This window comes from Mytilus edulis, chromosome 7 (genome assembly GCF_963676685.1).
Source record: "Mytilus edulis chromosome 7, xbMytEdul2.2, whole genome shotgun sequence".
NCBI lineage: Eukaryota > Metazoa > Mollusca > Bivalvia > Mytilida > Mytilidae > Mytilus > Mytilus edulis.
The window spans coordinates 25,108,471-25,122,632 of NC_092350.1; the positions used below are offsets into that span (position 1 = coordinate 25,108,471).

Below are 14,162 nucleotides of genomic sequence, written 5' to 3' on the forward strand. Positions count from 1 at the left end.
TTCCTTTGCTATTTCAAGCATTCCTAGGTCCGAGACCACAATTATTTCGTAGTGCATTTCTTTTAGAAGATAAATGAAAATTAAAAAAATCCCACCTGCGCTTTCTCAATGAAATTTTTACAGTGTGTTGTACTACTTTTGGGACAAATTATATCAAAATTATAGAAAACTTCATCGGCTCTAATTCAAAATATGGACAATTTTATGTTTAGGGCATCTTGAAATCTTTTGACAGCTTCCGAAATGCAAATTTTCAACCTTTTTCAGCTGGACCAAATCACTACTTTCCTTTAAAATTCTGAACCCAAATTGTTTAACAGTGTAATTTCACCCCCTTCTTGCAATATGAGGCATTACACATGGAGAAATAAATTTGGAAGAGGTATAAAAATTAATGGCAAGTAACCCACTGTCAACACTAGGGACTATATTTGTTACCTAATGTAAAGTTTGTCATAATCAGTTCAATAGTTTGAGAAAAATCTAGTATAATACATGACGACATCTACAGCGATTCGAGCAAGTTTTGAATAGGATACACAAGATAATTTTAGGATAAATTTTAAAATATTACATATGGACTTCTTTGTCTTCTTTATAAGGTCCCTTTTGGTCAATCTATACCTTTCATTTCCTCAAAATGTCAACTTTTCAGGTCAATAGATAAAAAATAATGCGGTAACTTTCACTCATTTATCATAAAAATGTTATAAAAAATGAGAAATTGAAGTATTCAAGCAGAATGAACAATCCATATAAAAGTCTCCAAGGAGGTTTCAATAAGTCCTTACGTAAAAATTAAATTTACGCCGCGTTCCAGAGAGGTACATAAAAGGCTTCTCTTTAAGTGAATAATTTGTTGTTAGTTTACAGCATTAAAAATAGTTTCATTTACTTATAACTATATATTTATTAAAGTATTTCCTAGGAAAATGTTCTAGCATAGCAGAATAAAAGAAATAAGGAGAAAAACCTCTCCAAAACACTATGGCTTGTTCTGTCAACTGAATATTCATGGTAGAGTCTTATTTCAAGAACAGTTTTTCATAAATGTGTTTTGCAGACTAAAATGCAATCCATTCAGAAAATATAATTTTTTTTGTAATATTTCACTTAAATAGCAAGTACCTTCAACACATGAGAGTACTCACAAGGTCAAAGGTGCATGTGCAGCTTCCCATATTAGGTGTAATACCCCATTGATTTTCCCCTATTAGTCTTTGTTAAATTTGCACTTTTCAAAATAATGTGCAGAATTGTTTTTTTTTTCAAATAAAGAAAACTTGGCATGGGTAAAGTTTTATCCTGTCAAGTACTTTAGGAAAAAATTCACATAACATTTCATTGCATTTAAGAAAATAAATAGTTTATTGTGTAAGTAATTGCTTAGTGCGCTTTAATCAAGAATAAATGTGTTGGCAAATCTGTCAAAATCAAATCATTTTAATTTTTTCATACACAAAACTTCGCGGTTTGTTTATGAATAGTAACAAAAGATTATTTCATTAATATAGCTTTCAAAGGACATGACGTTTTCAATTTTGCAGGATAAATTTTAAAAAAGCCGGTTGTATTTCGTCTGGAGTGCATTGTTGAATCATACATCTGTGCTAATTAATTACAGCGTCGTGTGCCAACAGACAAAAATCACTCACAAGAAACAAAACTGCTGTTAGACACTCCATTCTGTACAAGCAAATTCCTTAGACTTTCATTGCTGCCGAAAAGCTTTTAAAGAGAATTCGGGAAAGATCTTAGATAGTTTAGAACATATTATTAGACATACTCACGTATACATACAGGTGGTGGGAGACTCCATTTGTCGCCTGAACAGATAAGAATTTTTGCTCCAAATAACTTGTATTTACGAAAGCATCTGAATTTTGCGATTCTGCCTCTTGCTCGCAGTCTTACTCTACCATGTGCTAGATTTTCTAAGATTGCACATCTTTTGCCCAAAACTGAAATCAAAATTATGAATATTAGTAAAAGGAGATATGTCAAATATAGATACCTTAAGTCCAAAAGGACCAACAAAAACTTGCTGTTACATTTGTGACATTGAAATAGCCCAGAAGACAAATATGCTGTCTTTAGTAATGAAAAAAAATCCCAAACATGAAATACCAACTTAGTTTAATGTATTTGCATTTGAGTAAGCAATACATTATATAAGAATTCACGTGTAAATATGAATTATATACACAAACGTCACACAATTACTATGGATGTAGTATAAAAGGATTCACGTGGAGGGCCCTAATTTTGGAGAACCTTTTCATATGTTTTTTTATTGTAAAAGTTCAAATGAAGTTGATGTAAGCAATAATAGGAATAAAACATACGGACTCCAACAATGAGGAAAACCCACAACGAATAGTCGGCTATGAAAAATATAAAATGAGAAAGCAAACGACCTACTTTTTATAACAAAACAATTTAATAAAAACAAATATGACATACATAAACCAAAGACAACCACTTAACTACTGGCTCCTGACTTGGAACAGGCACAAATAGAATATGGTTTGAATGATTTTAACATAATATTTGGAGCCTCGCTCTATCCGTGGTCTAACCTGAGGATCGTCGAAGACAATCTCCATATACGCTAATTTTACCCTTTGTCGAATTGCTGAAATATAGATTTGAAAAACTATATAGAACAACTCTAGCCAGAGGAAGGGACATTGCAACTATATTAAACAATTAAGCTTGAAAAGTAAAATGGAGCATCAATAACTTACAATGAAGTAACAAATATTAATGTCCGAAATAAATGTGCCACATGAAAAGAATACAGGAAGTTCTTATGACAATTAAAGTCAAATGACGAGAAATATCAATTGCATCAACAAAATGTTATAAAGTTCTTGACTTATACATACAAGTCACTAGTTCAAATTTGATTCTCATGGGGATTCGACCACCTGTATATAGGAATATTACAATAATTATATGTTCAATCGCTGACAAATAATAGTTTTTTTTTCTAAATGAAAAATACTTATTGACTTTAACAATAAAACTATAATTATTTAGCTGACCAATAAATAATACTATTATTTTAATAGAGATACGAAATATATATAATTATATAGAATATATGTAAAGAATTTTCTATTTATTTTTATTAATAATATCGATCCAGAAGAAGAAAATGATGCATTAGTATGTGTATCTAAAACGGGCACTCCTGAACTATTTTAAGATATAGTTTAGGACAGGTGAGGTCACAAATACACGTGCATGTATCTGTGACGTATATAGAATCAACCAATCAGCATACGAGATCTTGCAATCACGTGGAAGCGATTAAATAGAAATATTTGACTGGTAAAATACACATACCTATCTATCACACAGTGCAGGATCTATATACATGGATTAAAGTCAAATAAAATCATAAAAAATTAAACACATATTACTGTTTATGTTGTTCCTCGCCTTTAAGCTTTTGTTAAAAAGTAAAAATGTAATATTGTACATTGACCAGTCTCAAACGGTAGAATAATGGGTTTCCGTCATTATAATCGAAAATACAACTCAAAGTATGTATAGTATAGCTATGTAGACTTACAAAATAACGCTACGAACAAAATTTGATTTTAACCGAAACTTTTATAATGAAAAAAAACTAGAGGCTCTAAAGAGCCTGTGTCGCTCACCTTGGTCTATGTGAATATTAAACAATGGACACAGATGGATTCATGACAAAATTGTGTTTTGGTGATGGTGATGTGTTTGTAGATCTTACTTTACTAAACATTCTTGCTGGCTGCTTACAATTATCTCTATCTATAACAGTACTTTCTGTGGAAAATGTTATTGAAAATCTTCAAATTTTAAGAAAATTGTTAAAAATTGACTATGAAGGGCAATAACTCCTTAGGGGGTCAATTGACTATTTTGGTCATACTGACTTATTTTTAGTTCTTACTTTGCTGTACATTATTGCTGTTTACAGTTTATCTATATCTATAATAATATTCAAGATAACAAAAAAACAGCAAAATTTCCTCAAAATTACCAATTCAGGGGCAGCAACCTAACAACCGATTATCCTATTCATCTGAAAATTCCAGGGCAGATAGATCGTGACCTGATCAACAATTTTACTTCCTGTCAGATTTGCTCTTTATGCTTTGGTTTTTAAGTTATAAGCCAAAAACTGCATTTTACCCCCATGTTCTATTTTTAGCCATGGCGGCCATCTTGGTTTGTTGGCCGAGTTACCAGAAACATTTTTTTAACTAGATACCCGAATAATGAATATGGCTAAGTTTGGTTAAATTTGGCCCAGTAGTTTCAGAGGAGAAGATTTTTCTAAAAGATTACTAAGATTTACGAAAAATGGTTAAAAATTGACTATAAAGGGCAATAACTCCTAAAGTGGTCAACTGACCATTTTGGTCATGTCGACTTATTTGTAGATCTTATTTTGCTGAACATTATTGCTGTTTACAGTTTATCTCTATCTATAATATTATTCAAGATAATAACCAAAAACAGCAAAATTTCCTTAAAATTACCATTTCAGGGGCAGCAACCCAACAACCGATTATCTGATTCATCTGAAAATTGCAGGGCAGATAGATTATGACCTGATCAACAATTTTACTTCCTGTCAGATTTGCTCTTAATGCTTTGGTTTTTGAGCTATAAGCCAAAAACTGCATTTTACCCCTATGTTTTATTTTTAGCCATGGCGGCCATCTTGGTTGGTTGGCCGGGTCACTGGACACATTTTTAAAACTAGATACCCCAATGATAATTATGGCTAAGCTTGGTTAAATTTGGCCAAGTAGTTTCAGAGAAGAAGATTTTTCTAAAAGATTACTAAGATTTACGAAAAATGGTTAAAAATTGACTATAAAGGGCAATAACTCCTAAAGTGGTCAACTGACCATTTTGGTCATGTTGACTTATTTGTAGATCTTACTTTGCTAAACATTATTGCTGTTTAAAGTTTATCTCTATCTATAATAATATTCAAGATAATAACCAAAAACAGCAAAATTTCCTTAAAATTACCATTTCAGGGGCAGCAACCTAACAACCGATTATCCGATTCATCTGAAAATTTCAGGGCAGATAGATCGTGACCTGATCAACAATTTTACTTCCTGTCAGATTTGCTCTTTATGCTTTGGTTTTTGAGTTATAAGCCAAAAACTGTATTTTACCCCCATGTTCTATTTTTAGCCATGGCGGCCATCTTGGTTTGTTGGCCGAGTTACCAGAAACATTTTTTTAACTAGATACCCGAATAATGATTATGGCTAAGTTTGGTTAAATTTGGCCCAGTAGTTCATCAGAGAAGATTTTTCTTAAAGATTACTAAGATTTACGAAAAATGGTTAAAAATTGACTATAAAGGGCAATAACTCCTAAAGTGGTCAACTGACCATTTTGGTCATATTGACTTATTTGTAGATCTTATTTTGCTGAACATTATTGCTGTTTACAGTTTATCTCTATCTATAATATTATTCAAGATAATAAGCAAAAACAGCAAAATTTCCTTAAAATTACCATTTCAGGTGCAGCAACCCAACAACCGATTATCTGATTCATCTGAAAATTGCAGGGCAGATAGATTATGACCTGATCAACAATTTTACTTCCTGTCAGATTTGCTCTTAATGCTTTGGTTTTTGAGCTATAAGCCAAAAACTGCATTTTACCCCTATGTTCTATTTTTAGCCATGGCGGCCATCTTGGTTGGTTGGGCGGGGCACCGGACACATTTTTAAAACTAGATACCCCAATGATGATTATGGCCAAGTTTGGTTAAATTTGGCCAAGTAGTTTCAGAGGAGAAGATTTTTCTAAAAGATTACTAAGATTTACGAAAAATGGTTAAAAATTGACTATAAAGGGCAATAACTCCTAAAGTGGTCAACTGACCATTTTGATCATGTTGACTTATTTGTAGATCTTACTTTGCTGAACATTATTGCTGTTTAAAGTTTATCTCTATCTATAATAATATTCAAGATAATAACCAAAAACAGCAAAATTTCCTTAAAATTACCATTTCAGGGGCAGCAACCCAACAACGGAATGTCCGATTCATCTGAAAATTTCAGGGCAGATAGATCTTGACCTGATGAACAATTTTACCACAGTCAGATTTGCTCTAAATGCTTTGGTTTTTGAGTTATAAGCCAAAAACTGCATTTTACCCCTATGTTCTATTTTTAGCCATGGCGGCCATCTTGGTTTGTTGGGCGGGGCACCGGACACATTTTTAAAACTAGATACCCCAATGATGATTATGGCCAAGTTTGGTTAAATTTGGCCCAGTAGTTTCAGAGGAGAAGATTTTTGTAAAAGTTAACGCAGGACGACGACGACGACGACAGACGACGGACGCCGGACGCCAAGTGATGAGAAAAGCTCACTTGGCCTTTCGGCCAGGTGAGCTAAAAACCCAATAATCCTTGTAACGGCGAGAAAAAAGTTTAGCAATTATAATAGTAAAATTTAAGCAAAGAATGTAGGTCAGGTAATCCATAGGTTTATTTCACACACTGATTGCATTTTTTACAGGTCTTTTAATCTGTTCAAAAATCATTATAGGTAAATTTCTTCAACATTGTTTGGAATTCATGAATATTTACTATCCAGATTTTAATGCTTCCAATTAGTTGCTTTACAAGTCAAATTTTGACATATGTTTGGAATTTTAGAGATAAAAAAAAACCACACACAAACAAATCAAAACTGAAGTCATTAGGGAAGTATAGGTAACATGTTTCGTCTTATGGAATTCGATAACTCAGCAGATCTCTTAACGTACAAACTTCCCCATAAATGTTATTAGGAAGTTCAACTGAAATACACGAGAAGGAACCGATTCAATTGACAATACACAAATTTTACGTTTTAACTGCTACTTAATAGACGTTTATCACACACCTTTTTTTATTCATGTATATTTGTTTGATTGACTTGTCTTGGACCGTTCTACCTTGATTACGTTTGATTTCTCTTTTTGTTATATTTTCGTTCTTTTTTATGATGGAATATCCAAATTAGTAGCATGAACAGTAAAATAACATTGGAGGCCAATTCATCATCGAATGTTCTTGAACAGGACAAATGGGAAGAAAAAAGAGGGCTTTAAGGGCATACGATACATACAGTTTTGAATCCCATAATGACATTTTGATGAAAATTTGCAAATAGGCTATTTTAAAATTTAATATGTAATAAAAATTATACCTTCATGTGCTACTTTTTTTTTGTAGAATGAGGTAGAAATTTTAGATATTAGCTCAAAATTAATTCGGATTTGTTGACGTGTTTTTCCTCCCGACAGAAATGTATAGCTTTTTTTATTTTAAAAGATACATATAAGCACACCAGTAAGCCGCTAGAATACTGAATTAACTATGTTGAGGTTCGTTTTTGAGTTTTGTGGATAGTGTTTGTCCCTCTATCTTCTAATAAGTTACAGTTATTATGATGTAAGTGTGGAGTAATATTCATTCATTATAAGGTTGTACAGAAAATGAGATTTTTAAGGCTTTCGAAAGGGAATGCATATGAATAAAAAGGAAATGATGGTATGCATATTTACGTTTCGTCAATGTCTATTAGATATTAGCTGTATAATACAGAATTATGTCCTTACTACAAGTATCTGTCGAAGTAATGTTGAATGTCCATCTGGTATCGTTCGCCACTCTTTTAGTATACTGAAGGCTGTTTTCAATCAAAATATGCATTAACAAAAGGTTGACATAATGACTTCCCGTCTGTATAGTCATGATTAATAGGTTCGTATGAAAAGTTCCCGTCGATGTTTTCACCTTTTATACTTTGATTCAAGGACACACACGTGTAATGTTTCTTTCTAATAAGTCATCGTACGAATAGTATGCACGTTCCAATGGTTAATTACTCGAAGATATTTTAACAACGTCAATATATTTATATATTGGGTAAATTGATAGATGTACTTAGCTACTCAATTATCCTCAAAATTGCGTAACTTTGTTCATCGTATATTTCAAAATTTTAATGAAGGATTGCAAAGGTACAGTATTGACGATCACAAATAAATCGATAGAGATTGTCGGTTCATGACAAATGTTTAAGCCAATTGAGATGACTATACAATTTCTCATAGTGAACTTTTCATATCTAGATAACTTATATGGAGTATTTTTAGGATCCCATTATAGATTGCTGTCCGTTGTGAGCGAAGACTACATGTTGAAGACCTTACTTTGACCTGATTCGTTAGGTCATTGATGACTATCAAAGATTAGGAAGATTATTATATCTTCCCTTGTATTGGACATCTGTGATTTCTTCAATAATATAAATTACATGCACACACACTTTTCGAGCGACAATATTTTTTTGGGTATATTTTTAATCATTCTGAAGCGTACAAAAAGTCTTCAATAGTTATCAAAGGTACCAGGATTATAATTTAGTACGCCAGACGCGTGTTTCGTCTACATAAGACTCATCAGTGACGCTCATATCAAAATATTAATAAAGCCAAACAAGTACAAAGTTGAAGAGCATTGAGGATCCGAAATTCCAAAAGGTTGTGCCAAATACGGCTAAGGTAATCTATGCCTGGGATAAGAAAATCCTTAGTATTTCGAAAAATTTAAAGTTGTGTAAAAAGGAAATTTATAAAAATGACCACATTATTGATATTCATGCCAAAACCGAAATGTTGACTATTGGTTGGTGATACCCTCGGGGATGAAACGTCCACCAGCAGTGGCATCGACCCAGTGGTGTAAATAGTTATCAAAGGTACCAGGATGATAATTTGGTACGCCAGACGCGCGTTTCGTCTACATAAGACTCATCAGTGACGCTCATATCAAAATATTAATAAAGCCAAACAAGTGTATATATGATATTCATGTTTGCACATTCTAATATTTGATGTGCGGTAATTGCATAAATTGCCGTAACAGCTCATGAATATCTCTAATCTTTGTTCTTGCTTCTGAACATACTTTACTGTAAATGACAGTTTTTAAAAAAATGTAGTGTTTTGACAAATGAACATATGTTCATGTCGGAAGGAAGCGGTCTACAAATATACAATATATACTAACTAATAAATACGCCACTGAAATACATTAAACCAACACAATTCTACTCACCTTTTTTTTTTAAAAGCTGATAGGAATGAAGAACTTCGTGTTATTATTCCTGATTTTGGGAAATTTTCTGGCTGTTTGCTTGTCGTTACAAAGCAATATTACATCGACGCAACACTTGCAAGATGAAAGAATATCAGCTCTGGAAAGAGGTCTACAAAAATATGACAATATGTTGCATAATCTGTGTGAAGATTATAAAAAAAGGTATGTTATTATATATCTAGTCTTTGTAAAATAAATATAATAATGAGCTCGTACATATTTTTTTTGCAAAATTATGGTATGACCATTTATCTTAAAAAAAGGTGGGGTTCTTCATAAAATATTATTGTGATAAAGCAGATGACAAAAAAATATCTTCTGAATCCAGATTTTCACCATACCTTATAGTGTTTGTGAAAAATAATTTGAGAGATAACGTCAAAAAAAGAAATTTTGACTTGAACAAAAAACCAAAACCCCTTTTTTAAAGGTTAACTGGTTGCTCCCTTAGTCTAATCGTAAGAGTATACATATTTAGGAATGACGCAATAAGAGACATCAATAATAAAACTCAAGTGATGCAACATTGCATAAACTATGCTTGGTGTACATGTGTCATCATCCAAGAAATGATGATCATGGTAAATTTCGAATGTCAAACTAAGGAGACACTTTTTTGTTTGATCGAAAATGTTTCCACTCCCTTGCCCATATTCAAACAATAATTCTAAAATTGAAAACTTATCCTTGAATGCAAATTACACACATTTCATAGAGAAAAGTATAGCTATTTGTACAACTTTCATCTTTTTTATGATTAGATTATTAGCAATGGCCATTTTTTTTATTCATTCATTATTTTTTTTATTTTCTGAGTGTCTACTGTTTTATTTTTCAGTTTTGTTTCATCATTTAATCATACCACGTATTTTTTTTTATCATTTCATCATACCACGTATTTTATTTTATTTTTATAGAAAAATAAACAAGAATGATTAGAATAATCAACCGGTTCAATACATATAACCTAATTTTCAGAGCCAGTGATGTTCTATGCAATAATAAAGAACCGAAGATTCGATCTACAAAAAGATTCCACTGTGGTTTTTGAGGAGCTAGTTATTAACAAAGGTCATCATTACAATCAAAACAGTGGAATTTTTGTAGCTCCAAAAAGTGGTATTTACCTTTTCTCCTGAACCGTCTCAACAGAAACAACAGGATATATAATAGCCGAACTGGTCATAGAGAACAATGTAATATCTTCAACCGGAAATACAGATACAAATGGCGGATATCAATCAGCGTCAATGACAGCTTTGGGTAGAATGGAAAAGAATGACCACGCTTTCATTAGAACGACAGGGCTTAGGACCACTCACAGTTTTAGAAGTCGACAATTACCCACAATCATCCTTTCTCGGAGTTCTGATCAGTAACGAACTGTAGAGCTTCATTTTCGAAACACTGTTAATCTAATTACTGATATTCTATTGTTCATAGTATGATATTATTGCATCGATATGTACGAATATAATGCCGAGTCATAAATTAGGAGCACGTTTAAATTAGTATTCTCAATTCTAACAGCATATTTTTTTTATTTTCAGACTCTGTTTATATAATTAACAATGTATACAAGTTAAAAGATAACCCAATATTTTTTTTCTATTTTTTTTTACCCCTTTTCAAAACTTAAAACACTTCACCTTGCCCGGACTTATAATGGCAAGTTTGTAAGGCATATTTTGTCCAACAAAAAAAACCAGGACCATAAAGACATAACGCACACATGTTCAGTAGAACATTCGCGTGATTATATTGACATAAGAAAGTTGTAGTAACTATGATTGCCAATGAGACAAATATTTTTCAAAGTCCAAAAAACAAACTATAAAAATAACTTTAAACGGGAATCATCGCATCAAATCAATACTGCGCATGATTTTTTTTTGTAAAACACAATTTACACGCAGCATAACATCTCAGAGTACTCGAAATTTAATTTGTGTTGTTTCTATATTCGTAGATCATCTTAATCAATCATGAAATGAATGGATTGATTGATGTAAGAAAACAGCTTTTGTTGATATACACCTTACATGTACTAAGTTTTAGAATAGTTTTATTGATATATAAGAAATATCTTGGTATTCCTAAACGGAAGATTATACAGAGAGAAGAAAAAGAAGTATACTAAACAACCAAATCATCTTCATTTACCTGTGTTAATATGACGTAATTTGATGTGGTTCATAAGGGTTTCTCGTTTTTTATATAGATTAGCTCGTTGGTTTTCCCATTGAAATGGTTTTACACTAGTAATTTTTGGGGCCCTTCATAGATTTCTGTTTGGTGTGAGCCAAGGCTCCGTGTTGAAGACCGTACCTGTGATGGTGTACTTTTATAAATTGTAACTTGGATGGAGAGTCTCATTGGCTCTAATACCACATCTTATATCTTTTAAACGGGTACATGAAAACTCTATTTCATTTACATGATGTCATCATAAAATATAACTAAAAAATACTTCTATTTTTATTATTATAAAGAAAAGAAATGGCAATTACAGAGTAAAAGAAAGGCTTTCCTGACAGTTTAATATATCTGTTATAACTTCTGAACTAAGTAAAAACTATAAACACAATGATACATGATCAGTTCATATACAGAACACACAATATATTACACGACAAAACAAGAACACTCTCGCAAACTTTTACTTTTAGTCTCATAGTCAGTGTAAAAAGGTGCCCATATACTGTTCATTGTACTTTTTCTCAATGAAAGCATATACGATTATAGTAGGCGATTTTGAATTAATGATAAACATGATAAATGAACACTTTATACAGCCCAGATTAAAGAAGACATACAAATAAAAGACTCAAATAGTATGTTGTATAATAATAATGAACCATGCTTAAGAATAAACAAAAAGAGATGATTTGAATGTTCATTCAAAAATGTGATCTAGTTTATCACAGGATTAAGTCGTTTGCAGTGTCCGGCAGTACTACCTTTTGTCTTGAGTTAAAGCTCTACTAATAAAGCATACATCACGACCGGATTTGATTATAAAACAAACATAAATAGACTTGTAAGAGTTACAGAAAAAAATATATTCAAAATCGGAATTTAAGTGAAAATTCTTGATTATTAAACAGGGATTACCTTGAATTCAAACAGTTGACACGGAATTCCGAATACCACATACATTCAATTAAAAATTAGTTGAATTATTTTAAAATGAATTCATTGTGACTTGGATGTATAGTTGTCTTATTGGCACTCATCCACAATTTATTATATCTAATTAATTTTCTTTTATTCAGAGAACTTAGAACAAAACAACAAAAAATGTCAATTTTACCTCGATCCCTTTTCAAGTTTTATTCAACATTTCGAATGTCATGGTTTTTTTTTCCACAGCAGTCGATGGAGATTACTTTACACAATTTTTTTCTTCAATAAATTGCTTTGAAATATCTCATCGTCCGTTTTTGTTTTGAAAACATTACACTAAACCTGCACCGTCCCCACTTCTCGAATATTAAACTCGGGTAATGTAAAAGATATGAAATATTCAATAAATATCGGAGAATAGTATAAAAAAAATGGACAACGGATCATATATATAATTATCTTTTATTTTAATAGAAAAAAAAAGATCGCTGTTTTTTTGTTATCCAGTAGCAAATATTACACGCCTAGTTTTAACCATTAATCATTGAGTCAATGCAAATTGAATATTGACAGAATTAAATGATAAAAATTACTAGCATACTTTATCTTCTAGTCGAAAAAGAACGAAAAATGATAACGAGCGTCGAAAAGTCCATTATGTAGATTTTTCAATCGGACTTTCGGATGACCCTTGTCTACACCTACGACAAAAGCATGAAACAATAAGCTCCCTGTAACCTTCTCTGAAAAAAGAACTTGTCATTGTATAAATAATAGTATTCACTGAAAAATTTGAAAGTTCTAGGTAAGTGACGATTAAATATATATACTGACGTTCATCGCGCAACAAACCGGCCTTAATTACACCAGCTAATAAACGACCTGGTACCATGCAGACGAAGTATACACTGGTTACAGTCATTACCATTCTTGTGATGGCTACTTCTTGTCGCATTCTCTCCCTTTCCAATTTTTCATTTGTCATCTTGCTCAAAATTTGGTTATTTTTTACCAGTCCACAAACAAGAAGTATGTTCGTTACCAAAATAACAGAGAAAGGAATTCCACGAATTAGTATATAATACGGCACATACAAGTATTTATCGTAGAACGGGTCATCAACCTCTGTATACACGTGTTTAACAATAACAATTATTACCATCATGACTTGTATGACAACATATAGTTTCACCGTTAGATTGATCTTCCATGTTTCCTTGAATTTGAAAGGATTTCGTATGGCAAAACTTCTTTCCATCCCAATTATCATTGCACTGATGCAGCTACTTGTTGTAAAAATATCTCTTACCAGAGTTGTCAGCCAATTAATGTCTTTGCCCAGGAATTTCTGTGTTTGCGTACTAGTGATAAACGGACGTGCGAGGGAATCGGACACCGACATAATCATAATAAGAATGTTAACTGAAGTCCAAAGTTTTCTTTTGAACAAAACAATCAATGTTATCCCATTTCCGATGATTCCAAAAAGCGATATTATCCAAAATATTATAACAGTTTGTAGCGACCGCCCGGCTCTACCGTAGCGTACTTGGAAATTTTCTGTTGAAGTGTTTTCAGTAACGCAAATGTTCCTCAATGAGTAATTCGATTCCATTAATTCAAACGAAAAAATAAAAACCCAATAAGTTCATGTTTGTTTGTATGTTTCAATTTTTGCACCTAGTGAATTTCTTATAAATAAAAGTAAGTCGATGGTCATATGTATATGATATTATCTTTAAATCTCGAATCTGTATGAAAGAAAATTATTTATATAAGTCTGTCTAAATCTATGTGCATGCATAAGTTAATCATTTTGATGTTCATGAAATTACTACAATTCTAATT

General features: G+C 31.9%; 1 protein-coding gene and 1 pseudogene across 1 annotated transcript; one reads left to right on the plus strand and one right to left on the minus strand.

Annotated features, from left to right (window-relative positions):
* Nucleotides 1-9,127: 9,127 nt before the first annotated feature.
* LOC139481115 (collagen alpha-1(X) chain-like) lies at nt 9,128-10,712 on the plus strand (annotated as a pseudogene).
* Nucleotides 10,713-11,719: 1,007 nt separating this feature from the next.
* LOC139481114 (QRFP-like peptide receptor) lies at nt 11,720-14,052 on the minus strand. Its single transcript, XM_071264221.1, has one exon. It carries the CDS (start codon nt 13,927-13,929, stop codon nt 12,970-12,972), a length of 960 nt encoding a protein of 319 aa, XP_071120322.1. The 5' UTR covers nt 13,930-14,052; the 3' UTR covers nt 11,720-12,969.
* Between the last annotated feature and the right edge of the window lie 110 nt (nt 14,053-14,162).